The sequence below is a fragment of the Arvicola amphibius genome, chromosome 10 (assembly GCF_903992535.2).
Source record: "Arvicola amphibius chromosome 10, mArvAmp1.2, whole genome shotgun sequence".
Classification (NCBI taxonomy): Eukaryota; Metazoa; Chordata; class Mammalia; order Rodentia; family Cricetidae; genus Arvicola; species Arvicola amphibius.
The window spans coordinates 61,053,376-61,072,579 of record NC_052056.1 but is presented as its reverse complement, the minus strand read 5'-3'; the positions used below and the strand labels follow the sequence as shown (position 1 = coordinate 61,072,579).

The following is a 19,204-nucleotide window of genomic DNA, read 5'->3' as shown; positions in this document are numbered from 1 at the left end:
TTTGGGTGGCCTGGTACTCACAACGTAGCTAAACTGCCCTGCCCTCAAACTCATGCCTATCCTCCCACCTCTTAAGACTCCAAGTGCTGGGACTACAGTAGTGAGTTACCATGCCTAGTCCCGGCCCCTAGCGACTTCTTTTGTAGGTAGGGCACACATTCACACGTGTGCACAAACATGGAGGCCAGAGGTCGATGCTGGGCATCTTCTTCAATCACTCACCACCTTCCTTTTGAGACAGGGTCTCTCAGTGGACTTCAGGCTCGCCAGTTCACCTTTCCCTTCCATCCTATTCTGGTCCCCTCACCCTACCTCTCACCTCCCCTTTCCTTTTTTATTTTTAAAACAGGATCTCATAGTCTAAGCTAGTGTAAAGCTTATTATATATATAGTCCAGGCTGGTCTCGAACTCTGACCCTTCTGCGTCAACCTCCCAAGTGCTGGGATTACGATGCCTGTCAACTTGACACAGTTACAGTTTCATCTGGGAGGAGGGAATGTCAGCTGAGAAAATGCCTCCATCAGGCTGGCCTGTAGGCAAGTCTGTAGGACATTTTCTTGCTCAATGATTGATGTGGGAGGGTCCACCCCACTGTGGGTGGTACCATTCTTGGGCAGGTGGTCCTGGGTTCTGTAAGTAACAGGCTGAGCAAGCCACGGGGAGCAAGTCAGTAAGCAGTGCTCTTCCATGTCTTCTGCATCAGGTTCCTGCTTTGAGTTCCTGTCTCAATGAACTGTGACTAAGGATATGTAAGCCAAATAAACTCTTTCCTCCCCGAGTTGCTTTATGCCAAGGTGTTTTACGTCAGCAATAGCAAGCAGACTCAGGCAACAGTCATGTGCTACCACACCCAGCTCTCCCCAAACATTTCTAAAAATGAAAGTCTTTCATCTCACAACTGCCTTAGTAAGAAGTCATCTGCTACTGAGGAGTGTCCAGCATGGAGAAGTACAGAGGCCCAGGACAGACATGGGTAATCCTTTGCCCCCCCCCCCTTACCATAGATGCATCGATCTGAGCCAGGAGCCGGGGGTTGTTCTGCTCCACTGCTTCCAGGCACTGGAGCATGGCTGTGACGTGGGCGTCACTTAGCAGGAAAGCAGTTTCTAGGGAGGAAAAACGTACCATAGCGATGAAGAGCGAAGCACAGAGAAAGAGACAGAATGAAAAGGAATGGAGGAAAAGCATGTCACTGTGGAGAGGAAGGATTTGGGGACAAGTAAAGTACAGAAGACGCTCAGTTGTATGCAGTCTAACATAAGAAGCTCCAAAATCAGAAGGGTGCAGAATTGGACCTGGCTCTGTATGACTCTGGCCAAGTCACCTAACCTCTCTGATTAGACAGTGATCCTACTACCCAGCTCGCGGAGCAGCTGTAAAGAGGGCAGCGGCACAGCGACCAGCACATAGGAAACTTGGTTCGTGGTAGCACAGTGACCAGCACAAAGGAAACTTGGTTCGTGGTGGCACAGTGACCAGCACATAGGAAACTTGGTTCGTGGCATTTCTTCTTACAGTCTGCATGCATCAGGACAGGAACAACTGGCATGGGCATTTTCCAAGGTGGCTAAGAGGAGGGCTGGGTATGCATTTCTGAGTAGAATCTACAGCATCAAGAAAGTTTTAGGAGACCCTGGTACAGAAGCAATCTACTGAAGAACAGAGAGACAGAAGATCAACAGGAAGTACGCACGATGCCCTAAATTGCTTCTACTCACCCGTGTAGAATTTCCTGATATACTGTCTGTCCCCAAGCAGAGGCCGGAGCTGGGCTGAGAGGCAGTGGCACTGCAGGCTGTGCTGCAGCCAGAGCTCTGCAACAGCACGCTCGCTCACGTCGGCGCTGCTCTGGTCATTCTCATGCAAGCTGATGAACTGGGGAGGCAAAGAGGCAGGGGTCAAACACACACACCCTGGCAGACAAAGCGCAGCAGTGAGGGCCTAGGGACCTGAGAACTACACTGAAGACAGGCGAGAGAAGGCTACCTGGGGTGTCTCCTGCAGCTAGCTTCCGGAAGATGCAGGAGGAAGACTGTGAGAGATGAATGGCTTCTCTACCTATCAGACCTCAGGAGAAGCAAGCCTGCTAAATCTGGCTCTCTACGGTCTATCTCCAAAGAGCTATCTCTAGGATATTCCCAGGAAGGAATTTGACCTCTTGGCTTCTCTAACAGAGTCCTCTATTTCAGAGCCTCCAGAGAGAAATGTAAAAAAAAAAAATCTTGGCATGTGTATCTGTGGATGGGTTGGTCTAGGAAAAACACTACCAAAGATGCACTTGAAATTCTTCTTGAGACTTTTTCTCAATGTGTGTGAGTGTGTTGCCTGAATATATGTTTATGCACCACATGGATACAGTGCCCGCAGAGGCTACAAGAGGGCATCACATCCCTGAGGACTGGAGTTACAGATGGTTGTGAGTCACCATGTGAGTGCTAGGAATTGAACCTGGATCTTCTAGAAGAGCAGCAAGTGCTCTTATCAAGTCCAGACTAAAGATTCTCTAAAGAGAACCCGCCTACACACTGCCTTTTGGTTGTGGTCATAACCACATGATCTCTCTATGAAACCTCCTCCTCCTTCAGTGTTTCTAAGACCAAGTTCTCATAGCCAGAATAGGTACAACAAAATGCATCAACAGCAATGTCAGGAAGCCCCTCAGAAGAAATGGCTATAGCACTACATCTGAGGTGTGGGGGCACACACCTGATGACCCTAGTGTACAGGAAGCTAAGGAAGGCAGACTACACATTCAAGGGCAGCCTGGGCTATCTAGTGAAACTACATCAGTAAACACAACAGAACAGAATGAACATATGAATGAAGGAAAGACGAGAAGGTAAAAGAAAACAGCAGGTTCTGATCTTTTCAGACCAGAAAAGCTAGTATGACCACATACAGAAAGGCCAGTATGACAATATTCAGAAAGGCCAGTATGACCATATGCAGAACGGCCAGTGTGACCATATACAGAAAGGCCAGTGTGACCATACACAGAACGACCAGTATGACCACATACAGAAAGGCCAGTATAAAGCCCAGAGTCTTTGTTCACTGGATATTTAGTATCCAGTGAAAAAAAAGTATACTTCTTGACCTCATCTTAGCAATAAATCAATAGCTGGGACACACATGAAACAAAACAAGTCATACAAAGAGAAATAAAGAGGGATGATGGATAGATATTTTGGAGTCATTTCATTAATCTAATTAAGATACATTTAATTTTCCTATAATAAAAAATTAAGTGCATACATAAAATTGTCAGTGATTAGTCTAGAACCAGCTGTGTATCTTTGGTCAAGTCACCTGACTTCATTGTTTCCCTGACTGGAAACCTGGAGCACTATGTGGAGCTGGAGACAGGAGACTCCAAAGCAGCCAGAGCGTTTAAGGCAGCACTCAATCCACTGGACTCTGGTATGCTTTATGCCCACACTCCTCTTACTTCTTTAGGGAAATTCTCCATTCCTCCTAGTTTTTTTTTTTTTAAAGAGTTTCATTAAATCATTTTCACCCATTTCCCAGGAGATGAAAAAGCAGCCTGGATAGATTTGTATGGTTTGTTGGTTGGTTAAGCCTTCCCTCTAAGTCAGTGCTACCAAGATAAACTCTCCCCTCTAGTTAAAAGAAAGTGGACGTACTCCATCCCAGGGAGAACAGAGTCTTCTGGCTGAGCACCAGTGAAACTTGTGAAAAAGCCAGCTCCTTTTACTCTTACCTTCTCAACATGAAGGGCTGAGTGCGGACTGAGCCACCGAATGTCTTTCACAAACTGCCAGTAATCCGCCTGGCGGCTAAATACCTGCCAAACAAACACCAAGGTGATGAGCAGATCCTGACTGTTGACAGTAAGAGAGAGATATAAAAGCTGACATAGTAGCACCCCTCTGTAATATTAGCGCTTGAGAGGTGGAGCCAGAGGGTCTGGAGTTCAAGGCCAGCCTGAGCTGTATAGAGACCCTACCTCCAAAACAAGAAAACCAAATAGAGGCAGAGGAGTAGGAAAGGGAAAAAAAAATGAGAATAACCTTCCTTTGCTTCAACAAAGGCTTCCTGCAGCAAGCAAAGGAATATAAACACATTTACTTTTTTTTTTAACTTGCTTAAATTGTTCTTGTGTGTATGGGTGTATGTGTATACGCATGTTCACAGAAGCCAGAGATCGACGTTGGGTGAAGTTCCTCAGGAGCATCTTCCACCCTAGTTTTGAGACTCTGGAACTCACTCGGTAGGCTAGAATGGCTGGCCTGGATTACAGTGAGTACCGGTTCTGGGGATTGAACTCAGGTCCTCTGGCTTCTGTGGAAGCACTTCATGGACTGAACCTAAATGCTCTGAATAAGTATTACACACAAATGAAATAAAAGGTATACAGTGAAAGCTATCTGTCTCCTACTCCCTTTCTCTTCATCATCTGGTTTCCTACAAGATAATTCTTAAAAGTAGTGCAGTCAGTTGACAGGGGTGAATGTCTTTAGTATCTACTGCAAACAAAACAAAACACTTGGTTCTGGCATAGATGTTGGCCAAAAAAGGGCTGTATTTTAGAGTCAAAGAAATGTGAAGACCTTGAGCGAATGAAGGGTCTTACACTGGAAGAGGCCCAGACCCGACAAGGAAATGTTTTCTATAATGAAAACGTAATGTTTTTGAGAACCCCTATAGTGGTTTGAATAGGTATGGTCCCCACAGATCCATGTATTTGAATGCTTGGCCCCTAGGGAGTGGCACTATTAGGAGGTGTGCTCTTGTTGGAAGAGGTGTGGCCTTGTCAGAGCAAGTGTGTCATGTTGGAGGTGGGCTATGAGGTCTCATATGGTCAAGCTAGGCCCAGTGTAGAGGACAGTTCACTTCCTGTTGCCTGTGGATCAAGATGTAGAACTCCTAGCTCTTTCTCCAGTACCATGTCTGCCTGCACACTGCTATGCTTCCTGCTACGATGGTAACGAACTACACCTCTGAAGCTGTAAGTCAGCCCCGATCAAATGTTTTTCTTTATAAGAGTTGCCATGGCCATGGTGTCTCTTCACAGCAACAAAAACCCTATAAAAGACACCCCCCTTTCTGAGATTACTGGGCAGGAGTTTGAATTTAGATTAAATAATCTTTCAAATATAAAACTAACACAAATATCAAGAGACAAACCAACTAATAGAACAAAATAAACAGCTAGAAAGAGACCTTAAAATACATTAGAAAGTAATGTGTATTTCAAAAAGCATCTCAAAAATCGATGGTAAAGAAGGAGGCTGTGGATTAGAGGTACTGTGCTTGTCAGTGTGAGCAGGGCCCTGGGTTTCATTCCCAAAGATGGGGAGGGGTGTGGTTCAAGTCAATGGAAGGAACCCTACAAACAATTATGTGTCAATTCATTGGAAAAACCTTTAACAATAGCTAAATTTCTTAACATTTAACCTACCAAAACTGAACTATGAGGACACAGAAAACCTGAACAGAGCAATGAATGACACTATTTAAATCATTGATAAAATGTGTCCCAATATAACAGAACTCAGGAACAGATGGCTCCACTGATAAATTACCAAACCTCTAGAAACACTGTGATCTCAAAGCCATACAAAGATGCAACAAAAAACTGTTAATCAAAATCCTCAATGAACATAAATATAAAGTTTATAATCATAATATTAACAAACAAACACCTTAAAAAGATTGTATGCCAGCCAACAAGATGGATCAGTGGGTAAAGGTACTTGCTACCATGCCTGCTAACCTGAGTTTGAGCCCCAAAACCAATGTCGCAGAGAGAGAGAAGACCAACTTTCTGCATGCATGCATCCCTAAATAAACGAATTAATAAATGTAAAAAAATTTTTTTTAAAAGAGTCTACAGGGGCTGGAAAGATGGCTCAGAGGTTAAGAGCACTGACTGCTCTGCCATAGGTCCTGAGTTCAAGTCCCAGCAATCACGTGGTGGCTCACAACCATCTGTAATGAGATCTGGCACTGTCTCCTGGAAAGTGTATATATAATAAATAAAAAAAAGTAAAAAAAGGGGGGTTGCCATGGTTATGGAATGTAGCAATAATAATAATAATAATAATAATAATAATAATAATAATAATAAAGTCTACAGATCTACAATGTGACCCTTACACCCGAGGCTCAGGGAACATGGCACAGGACAGAAGGAAGATCAGAGCAATTGTGAGTACCAGGGGACTAGGATGTCTGCTGTGAGACAGACTTCTGTATGTGACAGGAAGCTGCCCCACGAAGTCTGAACAATAGGGCTGCTTAAGTAAGACCAGCACAAGGACATCAGCTGAGTCAGCGCAGAGGGGAAGACCTCACAGGGCCTCGCCCTAGACGAAGAGCTACCGATAGGCAACAGCTGCTGAGAGAAGGCGATCGTTCTTCTCTAGAGGTTTTCAAAGAAGATACTAGCATATTATAACCACTATTTTATACTGTCCCTCTTCACTTAACATACCTTGTAATCGATCCTTTAAAATCATGACTTTACAACATTACACTTATTTATAATGTGTGTGGGGTGGGAGGGTGGGGGGGTGTGCTGCTCAAAGCCATGCCACGGTGTACACGCAGGTCAGAGGGTAACTGGTGGGAGTTGGTTCTCTGCTTCTCCATGTGGGTCCCTCAAGTTATCAGGCTTGGCAACAAGTACTCTGACTCACTGAGACATCCTGTTGGCTCTTTAGTTGTTGTTTTAATCATATATACACACAATGTATGTACGTACACACACACACACACACACACACACACATACACATACACACAAAACCAGGAGCTGGGGGCTGGAGAGATGGCTCAGTGGTTAAGAGCATTGCCTGCTCTTCCAAAGGTCCTGAGTTCAATTCCCGCAACCACATGGTGGCTCACAACCATCTGTAATGAGGTCTGGTGCCCTCTTCTGGCCTGCAGACATACACACAGACAGAGTATTGTATACATAATAAATAAATAAATATTAAAAAAAAACCCAGGAGCTGAGCACAGTGCCCCATTCCTATAAACGTAGCACAAAGGAGACAGAGACAGGAGGATCTCAAGTTGGATGTTAACCTGGGCTACACAGTAAGACCTTATCTCAAAATACAAAACCAAAACAAAAATGAGGATGAATAACGAGAAGTTATTCATATTTGCTTTCATAAGCATACATTCTCTGGATGGAAGCTAGCAGTCAATTATGTGATCAGAAGATAATCAATGAGAGACTATATGGTTTTATACTTGACTTTTTAGCCATGTAACCATGTAAAAAGTGTACTATCTACACAAAAATAAAACATTTTAATGTAACTTATCTAGTGATACATATGGTACAGTCTTAAGTACTTTAAAAGACATAAAAGTGCCTTTTAAATATAAGGATTTAAATATAAAGAGAAAAATAAGAAAAAATAAGACCATCCAACAGAATGCTAAACAGATACTGTTACTTGGTATTAAGATTATTGGCTATATTTATTTTTTTGAGTCTTTTTAGTGTATGTCAAAGATTCAACAAATAATAATATATTATGCATATTTTTAAAAATACACATAGATTTTTTCATTATTATTACTTTAAAAATCATGGCCAGGCAGTGGTGGCCCATGCCCTTAATCCCAGCACTCAGAAGGTAGAGAGGTTGGTGGGTCTCTGAGTTCGAGGCCAGCCTGGTCTACAGATCAAGTTCTAGGACAGCCAGCACTACACAGAGAAACCCTGCCTTGAAAAACAACAAACCAAACAAACAAACAAAATTGGGGCTGGTGAAATGGCTCTGAGGTTAAAAGCACTGGCTGCTCTTGTAGAGGACCTGGGTTTGGTTCCCAGACCCACATGACACTCACAACTGCCTGTAACTCCAGTTCCAAGTCATCCAAAAGCCTTCTTCTGGCTTCCATGGGTAACAGGCATGTACATGGTACACATGTATACAACATGTAAATAACATACTCATACACATTAAAAAATAAATTATTAAAAAACTGTATTGAAGCTGGGCGGTGGTGGTGCACACCTTTAATCCCAGCACTCGGGAGGCAGAGGCAGGCGGATCTCTGTGAGTTCGAGACCAGCCTGGTCTACAATAGCTAGTTCCAGGACAGGCTCCAAAGCTACAAAGAAACCCTGGTCTCAAAAAACCAAAAAACAACAACAACAAAACAAAACCAAAAAACCCACACACAAAAAACTGTATTGGGCCCACACTGCTAAGCGCAGTTTCTTCTAGGCGCTAGTCACTCCCACTCAGTTGTTTCCAGGTCTCTAAGCAGCAGGACCGAGAAATGGTATCATTATGCTTCGCCTTACAAAAGGAGTAAAAGGTGTCCTAGATGCAGGCTGACAAAAATGAGATTCCTCTAAGAAACCGGTAATGACGTCACAGCCTCCCTGGGGCCCTGGGTGATTAAAACAAAGAGAACTCACACCCATAACACATCCTTGTGAAAACAAAGGGGAGAGATGACCACCGTGAATCATCACGTCCCTTCCCCTTCCCAAGGACACAACACCCAGAATAGCTCCCTGATGACACAGCAGCTGAAATCTTTGAAAGTTCTCAGCTTTCCGGACAGAAACAGCAGGAGAAAACAATTCAGAAACCGACCTGAATCCTTAGACCGTGTAACAGGCAGAGTCACAACTTAACGTGGAGCTTTTGTTTCCAGCTTTTTCCTACTGGAGCCGCTATGTGCTGTGTGCCTCTACATGCTGTAGTGTGTCTGTGTGTCAAGCGGCTGTCTCTGCTCCCATTTCCCAGAGCCAGCTAGTTTTGTAAGTGGTCACACACATTCTTTAAAAACATTTTCATTCTGAAGAACAGGTGCTTTCATAAACGCTATAGTTTCTGAGAACTCTGACAAGATATGTTAGTAGCATTTTGCATTTGCGAGCTTGTTTTATTTGAGAATCTTATCAACATTTTTCCTTTTGTGGTGCGTACGGATGGTGAAACTGTCATGTAATCTAGTCAGGTTACTATGTGATGGTGTAAAATTAGTAACAGGGCCAAGAAAAGAAGAAGTTTTCTCATCAAGCACCATCAAGTGCTCTAACTACGGAACAGCAGCACCACTAATCTGGGGCTATTTGTCACCAGCCTGGGAAACTTGCACTTTGTTTTTAACAAAACATTTTGGCATGAATCCCAAATTTCTGAATGGAACACTGGGTAGTTCAATACTACAAATTAGCATAAAAACACCAAGATGAAAGGCAATCTCCTGGGAGAAAATATATTCAGTTTTGGCTGTGCTTGTTGGGTAGGAAAGAGATCCAGCCAGGTGATAAAGCAGGGGAGACAGCCGGTCTAGACCTAGAACTCAGAGCCGAGATCTGAGATGAGGGTTGCGGATGCATGGGCAAGACTGAGACTGCTTCAAGAATACAGATGACTCCATCTCTAAAGACCTTAAAGGACAAGGGAGGTAAAGGTCCCTGCCAAGCCTAATGCCCCGTGTTCAACCCCCAGGACCCACATGATGGAAGGAACGGACTCCTGCAAGCTGGCCTCTGATCTTCACCATGCATGTACCCCCAAAACAAATAAATAAAATCATTTAAAAATGTTTGATCCAAGAAGAAAGTCCAGGGATAGAAACTGAAGACCAGTCACACATAGACAATGCTTCCATGGCATCAAGAGATGATGGTGGCCAACAGTATTGAACTTACATAGTCAAAGGAGAATTGACCTTGAGTTACTAAGCCGACTTTTCCATTGAATTCTAAGACTTTCCAACAGGGCCAAAGCTGCTGTTCAGGGGTAACAGAGCCCTACTTTTAGAATGGAGGGCAACATACTAAGTCCTTTGATGCCAACTGGATATTTTCCAGTGTGACAGCCAGCAGAAAATAAATTCAGGTGAGAGAAGAGAAACATAGCTCTGGTAAAAAAGGACTTCCTGGCTGTGGAATGTTTGACTAGGCAAAGATGTGTTGCATTTGTTTTACCTTGGGCGCCTGATTGGTCTAATAAAAAGCTGATTGGCCAATAGCTAGACAGTAGGCGGGGCTGGCGGGCAGAGGAAATAATAGGTGGAGGAATCTAGGCTCAAGAGAGAGGAGAGGGAGAAAGAAAGGAAGATGCCGGGGCCAGTCAGCCAGACACAGAAGAAGCAGGAAAAGTAGGACATACAGAATGAAAGAAAGGAAAAAAGCCCTGAGGCAAAAAGATGAAGAGAAACAAGTTAAATTAATTTATAAAAGCTAGTGGGACAAGCATAAGATAAGGCTGAGCATTTATAGCTAATAATAAGTCTCTGTGTCGTGATTCGGAGGCTGGCAGTCCAAGAAAGGCTGCTACACTTCCTGAGAAGAATAGTAGTCCCTGGCAAGGGCAGATGAGTGTTTGAGGGCCCTTAATTATGTGTGCACTAGAGAGGTCTGAATTTGTGTATGTGCAGGCGTACATGCATGAGGCCAGAAAACAGTCCTGGGCGTCATCCCTTAAGTACTGTCCACCTTGTTTTTTGAGACAGGGTTTCTTACTGGTCTTGACCTGGTCAGACTGGTTAGGTTGGCTGGCCAGAGACTGGGATTCCCACCTTTCGGTAAGTATTTTGTCCAGCTCTGCTTTGGACATAAGAGTTTAAGACACCTGAAGGCTATCCCAGAAGAAAAGTCTTTAGATTCTCTGGGTCTAAAGTTTAAGAGAAGTCGGGGCTAGGAGAGTGAAGTCCAGGATTTCTTCTGGGCAGAAAGCTGAGATACAGTTCTAAGCAGGACGACTAAATCACCACCCCCTCTTACTGGCACCATGGCTCAGAGAACACTGAGGAAGAAGAGGTAGGAGGAATGTGAGAACCCGAGGATGGAGAGGAGCATGTGAAATGCTGTCTTCTGGACAGGGCAGTTGCATGCACCGCAGGGCAGTTGCAGTGAGCTCACTGAGGCTGCAGTTACCTATGCAGGGTCAGGCCAACAAGATAAGCCAAAATCCCAGCAGGCAGCACTAACTGGACTCAGTGGGTTATAAGAACAAACTAACAACACAAGGGGAGGACATGGAAGTGGGGGCATGTGCTGTCTGTCGGGGAGTAGCCAGGTAGAGTGGGAGATGGGAATGGCAAGACATTGGTGGAGAGCACAAGACACACTGTATACATGTAAAAACTGTCAAAGGATAAATAAAATGTACGAAACTGAAACAAAACTGAAACAAAAAAATTTAAATTACAAAAACAATAAAAATAAGAAAGAAAATTGAAAGGGGAGAGCTGCTGCCATTGCCTAGCCTCCGTGTGCACTGAACATACATGGTGCACAGACAAACATGCAGGCAGAATGCCCATACACGTAAAATTATGCCGTCTTCAATATTCAATATTCAAGAATGGGTCCTGGCTAGTCCTGCTAGGATAGTATACAATTCTTTTACCCTGTTTTAAATTAAAGTAACAACAAAAGTCTAAATTTAAGGCAATCTAAAGTGGTGTAGGAGTTCCTTCTGTTCATGTGTCGCTTTCATTGGTTGAATAAAGAAACTGCCTTGGCCTTTTGATAGGGCAGAACTCAGGTAAGTGGAGTAGACAGAACTAAATGCTGGAAAGAAGGGCAGAGAGACAGAAGCATGGCTCTCCTGCCTGAGACGGACAGTGGTTAGAATCTTGCTGGTAAACCACAGTCACTTCGTGATACACAGATTTAATAGAAATGGGTTAAATTAAGATGTAAGAATTAGCCAATAAGAAGTTAGAGCTAATGGGCCAGGAAGTGTTTAAATGAATTCAGTTTCTGTGTGATTATTTCAGGTGTAAGCTAGCCGGGTGGCTGGGACAGAACAACCACCCCCCCTTCTCCTTGCAACACTAGAGTCAGAGGAAGAAAGGATGGTTTTGGATCAAACAAGAAACATTAATTCTAATTAAGCAAACTCATCAAGCCCAAGGATCTATCTCCACAGCACACACTGGTCTCTGGGCCAAAGGCTTCCAAGTACAGAATAATTGACCACGTGGAATTTCAGCTTCTTACTAAGCAGAAACATTTCGTGGACTGTACACATTTTGCATCAGCTTTATTCCATATTCCAATATTCCATATGGGAGGGGGGCTTGGAGAGAACACATGGTTCTATTTACTGATTAACTGAGTGAGTAAGTGACTTCAGTGCTGGGGCTTGAACCCAGGGCCCTGCACAGGCAGCGACTGCTTTACCACCACTGGGCTCCAGCCCCAGATCAAAAGCATTGTGCTAAAACAAGACTAAAATGAAGGGAGCAGAAAATCTTCCTGGTTATGGTTGATGATAAAAAATAATCTTCTAGGGGCTGGAGAGATGGCTCAATGGTTCAGAGCACTGGTTGCTCTTCCAGAGGACCTGGGCTTAACCCCAGCATCCATATGTCTGCTTCCAAGCATCTGTAACTCCAGTCCTAGGTGATCCGATGCCCTTCTGTGGTCTCTGAGGCATGCATGCAGCATACAGACATACATTCAGGCAAACACCCATAAACTTAAAAATAAATCAATAAAAATTAAAAACAGTCACTTTAACAGCAACAACAAAGACTGGGCAGTGGTGGCAGCAGCCAAAGAATTCGAGGGAAACAGCTAGAAGTTGAAAAGGACAAGGAGAGAAGGAACATTTAGCACTTCCTAGGAGTGCGGCACAGCAGACACCCTGGCTTGAGTCTAATGAAACTCATTTGAGAATTCCAACCTCAAGAGCTGAAAGATAATAAATCTGTAACTAGTCAGTAAATTCATCTTTGTCATGGAATCAATGGGAACCAAACTGACCTAACCTCTTGCTGCTGTGCTGCCTGACCTGGCGGTTTATTCACTCCTCTGGCATCTATGGTGGCACTGAGTGAGAGACATGGGGGTGGGGCAGAAAGGCAGATGCACACACACACAAGCATGCAAACGCATGGACTCAGTTCTATACTTAGGAACTGACATAAACCAGTGGGCTTCACCTTTTCTCTGCCAACCACCTTCATGCAACTGTTTTCCAAGGGATTCAGCCAATCAGATGTGGGGGGGGGGGGAGGGATGAATTCTACATACCTGGTCATGGATGAGCCCATGATATAGAATGTTCTGCATGTCCCTGCAAAGCCGCTCCAGGCCACCATACTTGGACCAGACATTGGGGCAGTTGGCTGACACCAAACCCTCCACAGTAGTCTTCAAATTACCCAGCAACTGCCAATGCTCTCTCCTGAAATCATACCAATGGTTAGTTCAGTTTGCTGAACCTGACCCTCACCATACATGTCAGTGTCTCCTGCCTGACATTCTCTCTTCAACATAAGGCTCCATTCTGAGAGTACTATAGTTATAAAGACTTGAGCCCTCACACTTACACGGCATATCATGGCTATTTGTGATTTCAGGAGTGCAATTCATTAAGATCCATTTCTGAGCCAGGCAGTGGTGGCACACGCCTTTAATCCCAGAACTTGGGAGGCAGAGGCAGGCGGATCTTGAGTTCCAGGTTAGCCTGGTCTACAGAGCGAGTTCCAGGAGAGCCAAAGCTACCCAGAGAAACCCTGTCTTGAAAAATCAACAAAACGAAATAAAAGACCTATTTCTGAACAATGATAATACAAAGGGAAAAGAGGAGAACACCCACCCACAATCAGAAATCTTTTTTTTTTAATTGTACTTTCATGTGTATGGATGTTTTGCCTACACACTTGTCTGTGACCATATCAGGCCTGGTGGTAGTAGAGGCCACTGGATCCCCTGAAACTGGAGTTATAGATGGTTGTGAGCTGCCATGGAGGCCCAGGTCCACTGGAACAACAGGAAGTGCTACTTAGCACTGATCCACCTCTCCAGTCCCAAATCAGAAATCTTTTATGATATAAATCCAACCACCCTGCTTCTTCTTTACTCTATTCCCTAGCACTAAGTGGAGTACAGCAAAGGACAGACACATACATACAAACACATACAAGCAAACATGACAGGTAAGGACACAAACTACTTGTCATTTGAGGGTCTCGTGTATTCTAGGCTTCCCCTGACCTCACTTGGTAGCTGTGGATAACTTTGAATTCCTGATCCTCCTGCCATCCCCTCCCAAATGCCGACATCACAGGTGTGTGCTACAGGCTCTGATGTTGTGAAGTACTAGGGATCGAACCAGAGCTTTCTTATGCTAGACAAACACTCTACCAACTTGTTTGTTGGTACCAAACACCCCAAGCCAACCATAAGACTTTTTGCCTCCAAGATTTTTAAGTGAACATTGAAACAAAAAAGGTTTTAAGTTTGCATTGAAGTCACTTTAAGACACGTCCCCAGACCAGTCAGCTGTCACCTTGTTCTCCTAGACTATTTGATGTACTTCACTGTAAAATCAGAAAATTGCTGCCCTGATCATCTTTCAGGTTCTTCTTAATCCCTAGCATTTTCTCTGCACAGCTTTTAACCAGCAAAACTCAACACCAAGTGCAATAGAATGCGGGACCCAAATGCACTGATCAAACTGGACAAGGGACGCATGCGGAGATGATGCGTCACACCTGGCTCTTGGGCCCCCAACTGTAACAATGCACACATTATCTTCCTTTCCATTATTAGACTACCGCTCTCTCCTCTTTTCATGACGATCATAGGAAATAGGAAAGATTTCTTCAGGAAACTTTATCATAACGATTTTATATCATGTAAATACCAGCAGAGGATGGATCCTGAATTATAATCCTTTCCATCAATACAAAGCTAATCTTTTGTGTATTTTCTGAGCAATTTTAGAATAGTGGATGAGTAAAGGCAGATAAGTAAAACCCATAAATAAAATGAGTGACAGAATGGGGTAGGAGACTCATCCATAAAGGGAGGGTCAAGAGGATTGGGCTTTTTGCTTTGAAGGCCTTGTGAACCAGAATTTGTTTGAACTAGGGGACATTCAGGTTTTCTTTTCCTTATTAAATATTTGAATCACCAGCTGGGCATAGTGGTTCACACCTATAATCCCAGCACTAGGAAGGCTTCAACAGGAGGACTGCCATAAACTCAATACAAGGCCAGCCTGTATTACAAAGAGAATTCCAGACAGAGCAACACTCTGTCTCAAAAACAAAAATACTGAGTCACCAGACTTCTCTTGTATTTCTATACCAGTTGTAAAATGCCCACTGAACTAAAGTAATCACTTAAAGTGCCATTTATGTTTATATTGAGAAACTACCACTCTAGAGGCTGACTCCAACTGCTGCTCACTGACTGCGTCCTATGTTTCAGCAGGGTTAATCAACCTCTGGTCTACTTTGACGGACTAGCTTTTCACATTTCAACAAACTACAATCAAGCCTTACAGGTCTAACAGCTAGTGTGGCTCAGCAAGAGGCTGCATACCTGTGTTCTGATTCATCCTGGGTCAATAATGCATTAACTTTTTAAAGAGTATTACGAAGTAGACATCATTCTTTGCTCCCAAAATTCTACAAAGAACATGGAAGTCCTAGAACCTCTGAGCACTCAGGTCTACCAATAAAGTCCCCTGGACAAAGCTAAGCAACCATCCTTGCCCACAAGAAAGTGTCCCTGAGATGCCAAAACGACAAAGAAATGTGGCTTCACTGCGGTATCCCAAGCACTCTATGCTTTGTAAATGCTCATCTGGGAGAATGATAAGCCTTAAAAATTTGTATTTACATAGTTAGAGTATGCCTGTTAGTGTTCTCTATCCTAATGACAGAAATATTTTCAGAGGTTGAGATATTAAATCAACTTATAGCCGGGAAGTGGTGGCACACACCTTTAATCCCAGCACTCAGGAGGCTGAGGCAAGTGAATCTCTGTGAGTTCAAGGTCAGCCTGGTTTACAAGAGCTAGTTTCAGGAGAGGCTCCAAAGCTACAGAGAAACCTTTTCTCAATAAACAAACAAACAAACAAACAAACAAATAAATAGCCTTAGATGTAAGTAAAGAGACCACCACGGAGAATCAAGCGCCACCGCCCCCTCGTGTGTGTGTGTGTGTGTGTGTGTGTGTGTGTGTGTGTGCGCGCGCGCGTGCGTGCGCGCGAGTGTTTATTTGTACAGGTACACATGCAGGCCAGAGGTCAACCCCAGCTGTTGTTCTTAGGAGCCCTACACTTGTTTTCTGAAACATGGTCTCTCACTGGGCTCTGAGGCCCGATGCCTCGGTTAGGCTGGCCAGCACACCCCAGGGAACTGCTTGTCTCTGTATCCCAGAGCTGGGATTACAAACACATACCTGGCTTTGTTGTCCTTTTGCTTGCTTGTTTTTAACATGGGCACTAGGGCAACACCTTCATCTACTGAGTTACCTCCCCAGCCCTTCTAAGAAGCAAAAGGAAACTAGTCTAGCCTGTCCCCTTCACAGGATGCCATTACCCAGGACAGACACACTCCCGAGACACAGCTAGAGGCCAAACTGTACCAAGCCAAGCGATGACTTAATCCCTGAAATGGAGGGTGGGATACGATATCAACATGACAGAACACCAAAAAAAGAAATAAATTTTGATCAGAAAGACTTTCCAAAGCTATGATAGCATGAGAGAGAGAGAACTGATCTCACTGTGAAAATACTAAAAAATAAAGCATGCTACAGTGTTCCTTTGGTAACAGGGGGGACTACAAAAGAGAGGAGCTGTTAAGCCTTTATCTGAGATTAGCATTTAATAAAGGCTCCACGGGGGCTGGGAAGATGGCTCAGTGGTTAGGAGCATGTGCAGAGGACTGGGACTCAGTTCCCACCACTCACATGGTGGCTCACAACTGTCTGTGACTCCAATTCCAGGGGATCCAACACAGGCTTCTAGCCTCTGAGGGTGCACGCATACACATGCAAATAAGCATTCATACACATAAAATAAAAATAAAATTTTTTAAAAAGAAGCAATAATCTGAACCAAGTTAGCAAACAAGAACTGGAAAGTACCATGAAGCATTTTTAAACATCAAATGTCAAAAAGTGTCTCGTGATGAAAGGCTCTGACTCGGCAAGCCCCTGGGACTTTCAAAGCCAGAAAGCTGTTTCTAGAAAGAATTGGTTTTTCCTCTAGGTACAGAAAAACACAAAATAAAAGAGAAAGAATTGGGCTGTAGAGATGGCTCAGCGGTCACTGAGCACTGGATGCTCTTCAGAGGACCTGGGTTCATTTCCCAGCACCCACATGGCAGCTCACTCCTGTCTGTAGTTGCAATTCCAGGAGTTCCAACACTTTCACACAGACACACATGCAAGCAAAAAAAATCAATACACATAAAAATAAATATTAAATAATTAATAAAGCAAATTAAAAGAAATAAAAAATTTTTAAAAAGAGAATTATTGGTGACACTGAGGTAACAAGAGACTCCCATACTTAATTTGAATTTAACATTCATTCATATTTGGCTATATAATTTGTTTCTAGTTACACAGTATTTAACTTTTAGATTTTGTGATTAGATATTTATGCTGGTTCTTAAATACAATGCTTAATGGAAAAACATATTTGGCTCTATTGTACAGTCTCTTAACTCTGGAGTATGCAGGAGAACCTAGCCATTGGCTGGCCCTGTTCTTTTAATAGCAGTGTCTTGATGTATAGGAAGATATTAGCATTATCTCTAGACAGCTTTATAACTTATACCTATTGTACAAATGCCTTGCCAGTCATACCAAACTTGAATGAAACTGGAATTACTGAATTCCAACAATAAACAGACTGAACAAAAGGCAGGAGGATTCCTTACACTAGGAACTATATCCACGGCTGACATACAGGCTCCGTAGTGTGGAGCTCACATAGTGGCCATCGCTTGGTCTCAATCTAAATACTAACACTAACCTTCCTGCTAGAGTCCTCGCTCTCCGTGCATCGAAGGCTACTTAGTACACTCGGTATCACGCGCATGGCACCTCACTCTGACTTCTGGGATTTTATTCACCAGATCTGCCCACTTAGAATGATCTCTCCTCTTGTCACCTTATTTAGGGATTTGGGTTCGGCTCTGGCTCAACTTGTCAGAGATTTTAAATAATCTGCTTCACTATAATTCCTTTGTTAGGATCTCCTATCCAATGCTATCAACAGACAATTCTTCCTCATAAAACTTAAAAATTGCTATCTTAATCATCACCTGTGGCTAGTGCCAATCATTTTGTTAAAGCAGGTTCTATAATCAAGCAGAAAAGTTGACAAAACGTTGTAGGAAATGATCTTTAATCCCAGCACTTTAGAGGCAGAGACAGGTGAGTCTGGGGCCAGCCTGGTCTAAAGAGCTGGACAGTCATTGCTACAACAAAGAAACCCTTGTTGTGAAATATTAGTTAAAGATGTGGTACATTGCTGGGCGGTGGTGGCGCACGCCTTTAATCCCAGCACTCGGGAGGCAGAGGCAGACGGAGCTCTGTGAGTTCGAGGCCAGCCTGGTCTACAAGAGCTAGTTCCAGGACAGGCTCTAAAAAACAAAAAGCTGCAGAGAAACCCTGTCTCGAAAAACCAAAAAAAAAAAAAAAAAAAAAAAAAAAAAAAAAAAAAATGTGGTACATTCTTTTATGCTGTGGAACATTTGTTTAATGATGCAAAGGTGTGTTGCATTTGTTTAACTGTGAAGCTGTGGTGCCTGCCTAACACACCTGATTGGTCTAATAAGAGAGTGGACTAGGCAGGAGAGGGATAGGCAGAGCTGCCAGGCAAAGAGAATAAATAGAAGGAGAAAAAAGGAGAAGGGAGAGGAGTGAGAAAGGGAGGAGAGAAGGACACCAGGGTCAGCCACCCAGCCACACAACCAGCCAGAGTAGGAAGGAAAGAAAGGTAAGTAGAATAGAGAAAGGGAAAAGCCCCAAGGCAAAAGGTAGAAAAGCTGGCTAGAAACAAGCCAAGCTAAGGCTGGACATTCATAAGGAAGAATAAGCTTCTGTATTTATTTGGTAGCTGGGTAGTAGGCCCCCAAAGAGTGGGAAAAAAAACCCAACTAGAAACCCTGTCTAATAAAACCAAAATAAATTAATTAAGATAACTAAAAGAGAAGGGTGGCAAAGGAAGAAGAGAAAGAGAAAAGCTCCATCTCAGAGAAGAACTGATAAGGAGCTGTGGGGTAGACCCCAGCGGACAGACCTCCCTCCCCTTCATCCTCACAGAGGCACTTTCCTAAAGGCTGCAGGGTTGCGTCTGCAGGCAGGGGAGTGGGGGAGGGCAGGAGTGGGATGTGTGATACAAAGAACTGAACTAGAGTGAAGAATGCTCAAAACTCACCTGCTTCACCACCATCCTATGTACCGTCAATCCTTGGCCCTGTCAG

At 43.7% G+C, this 19,204-nt stretch overlaps 1 protein-coding gene across 3 annotated transcripts in view; it reads right to left on the bottom strand.

Moving 5' to 3' along the window:
• The window catches only part of Rubcn (rubicon autophagy regulator), a 59,955-nt gene that overhangs the window by 24,673 nt on the left and 16,078 nt on the right, over positions 1-19,204 (bottom strand). For all 3 annotated transcript variants that reach the window (XM_038344587.2, XM_038344585.2, XM_038344586.2), the window contains exons 2-5: positions 12,999-13,152; positions 3,723-3,806; positions 1,720-1,876; positions 1,001-1,107 (exon numbers count right to left, since the gene is read on the bottom strand). In XM_038344587.2, coding sequence (XP_038200515.1) covers positions 1,001-1,107; positions 1,720-1,876; positions 3,723-3,806; positions 12,999-13,037 — 387 coding nt within the window. In that variant the 5' untranslated portion in view covers positions 13,038-13,152. The remainder of the gene's footprint in view (positions 1-1,000; positions 1,108-1,719; positions 1,877-3,722; positions 3,807-12,998; positions 13,153-19,204) is intronic.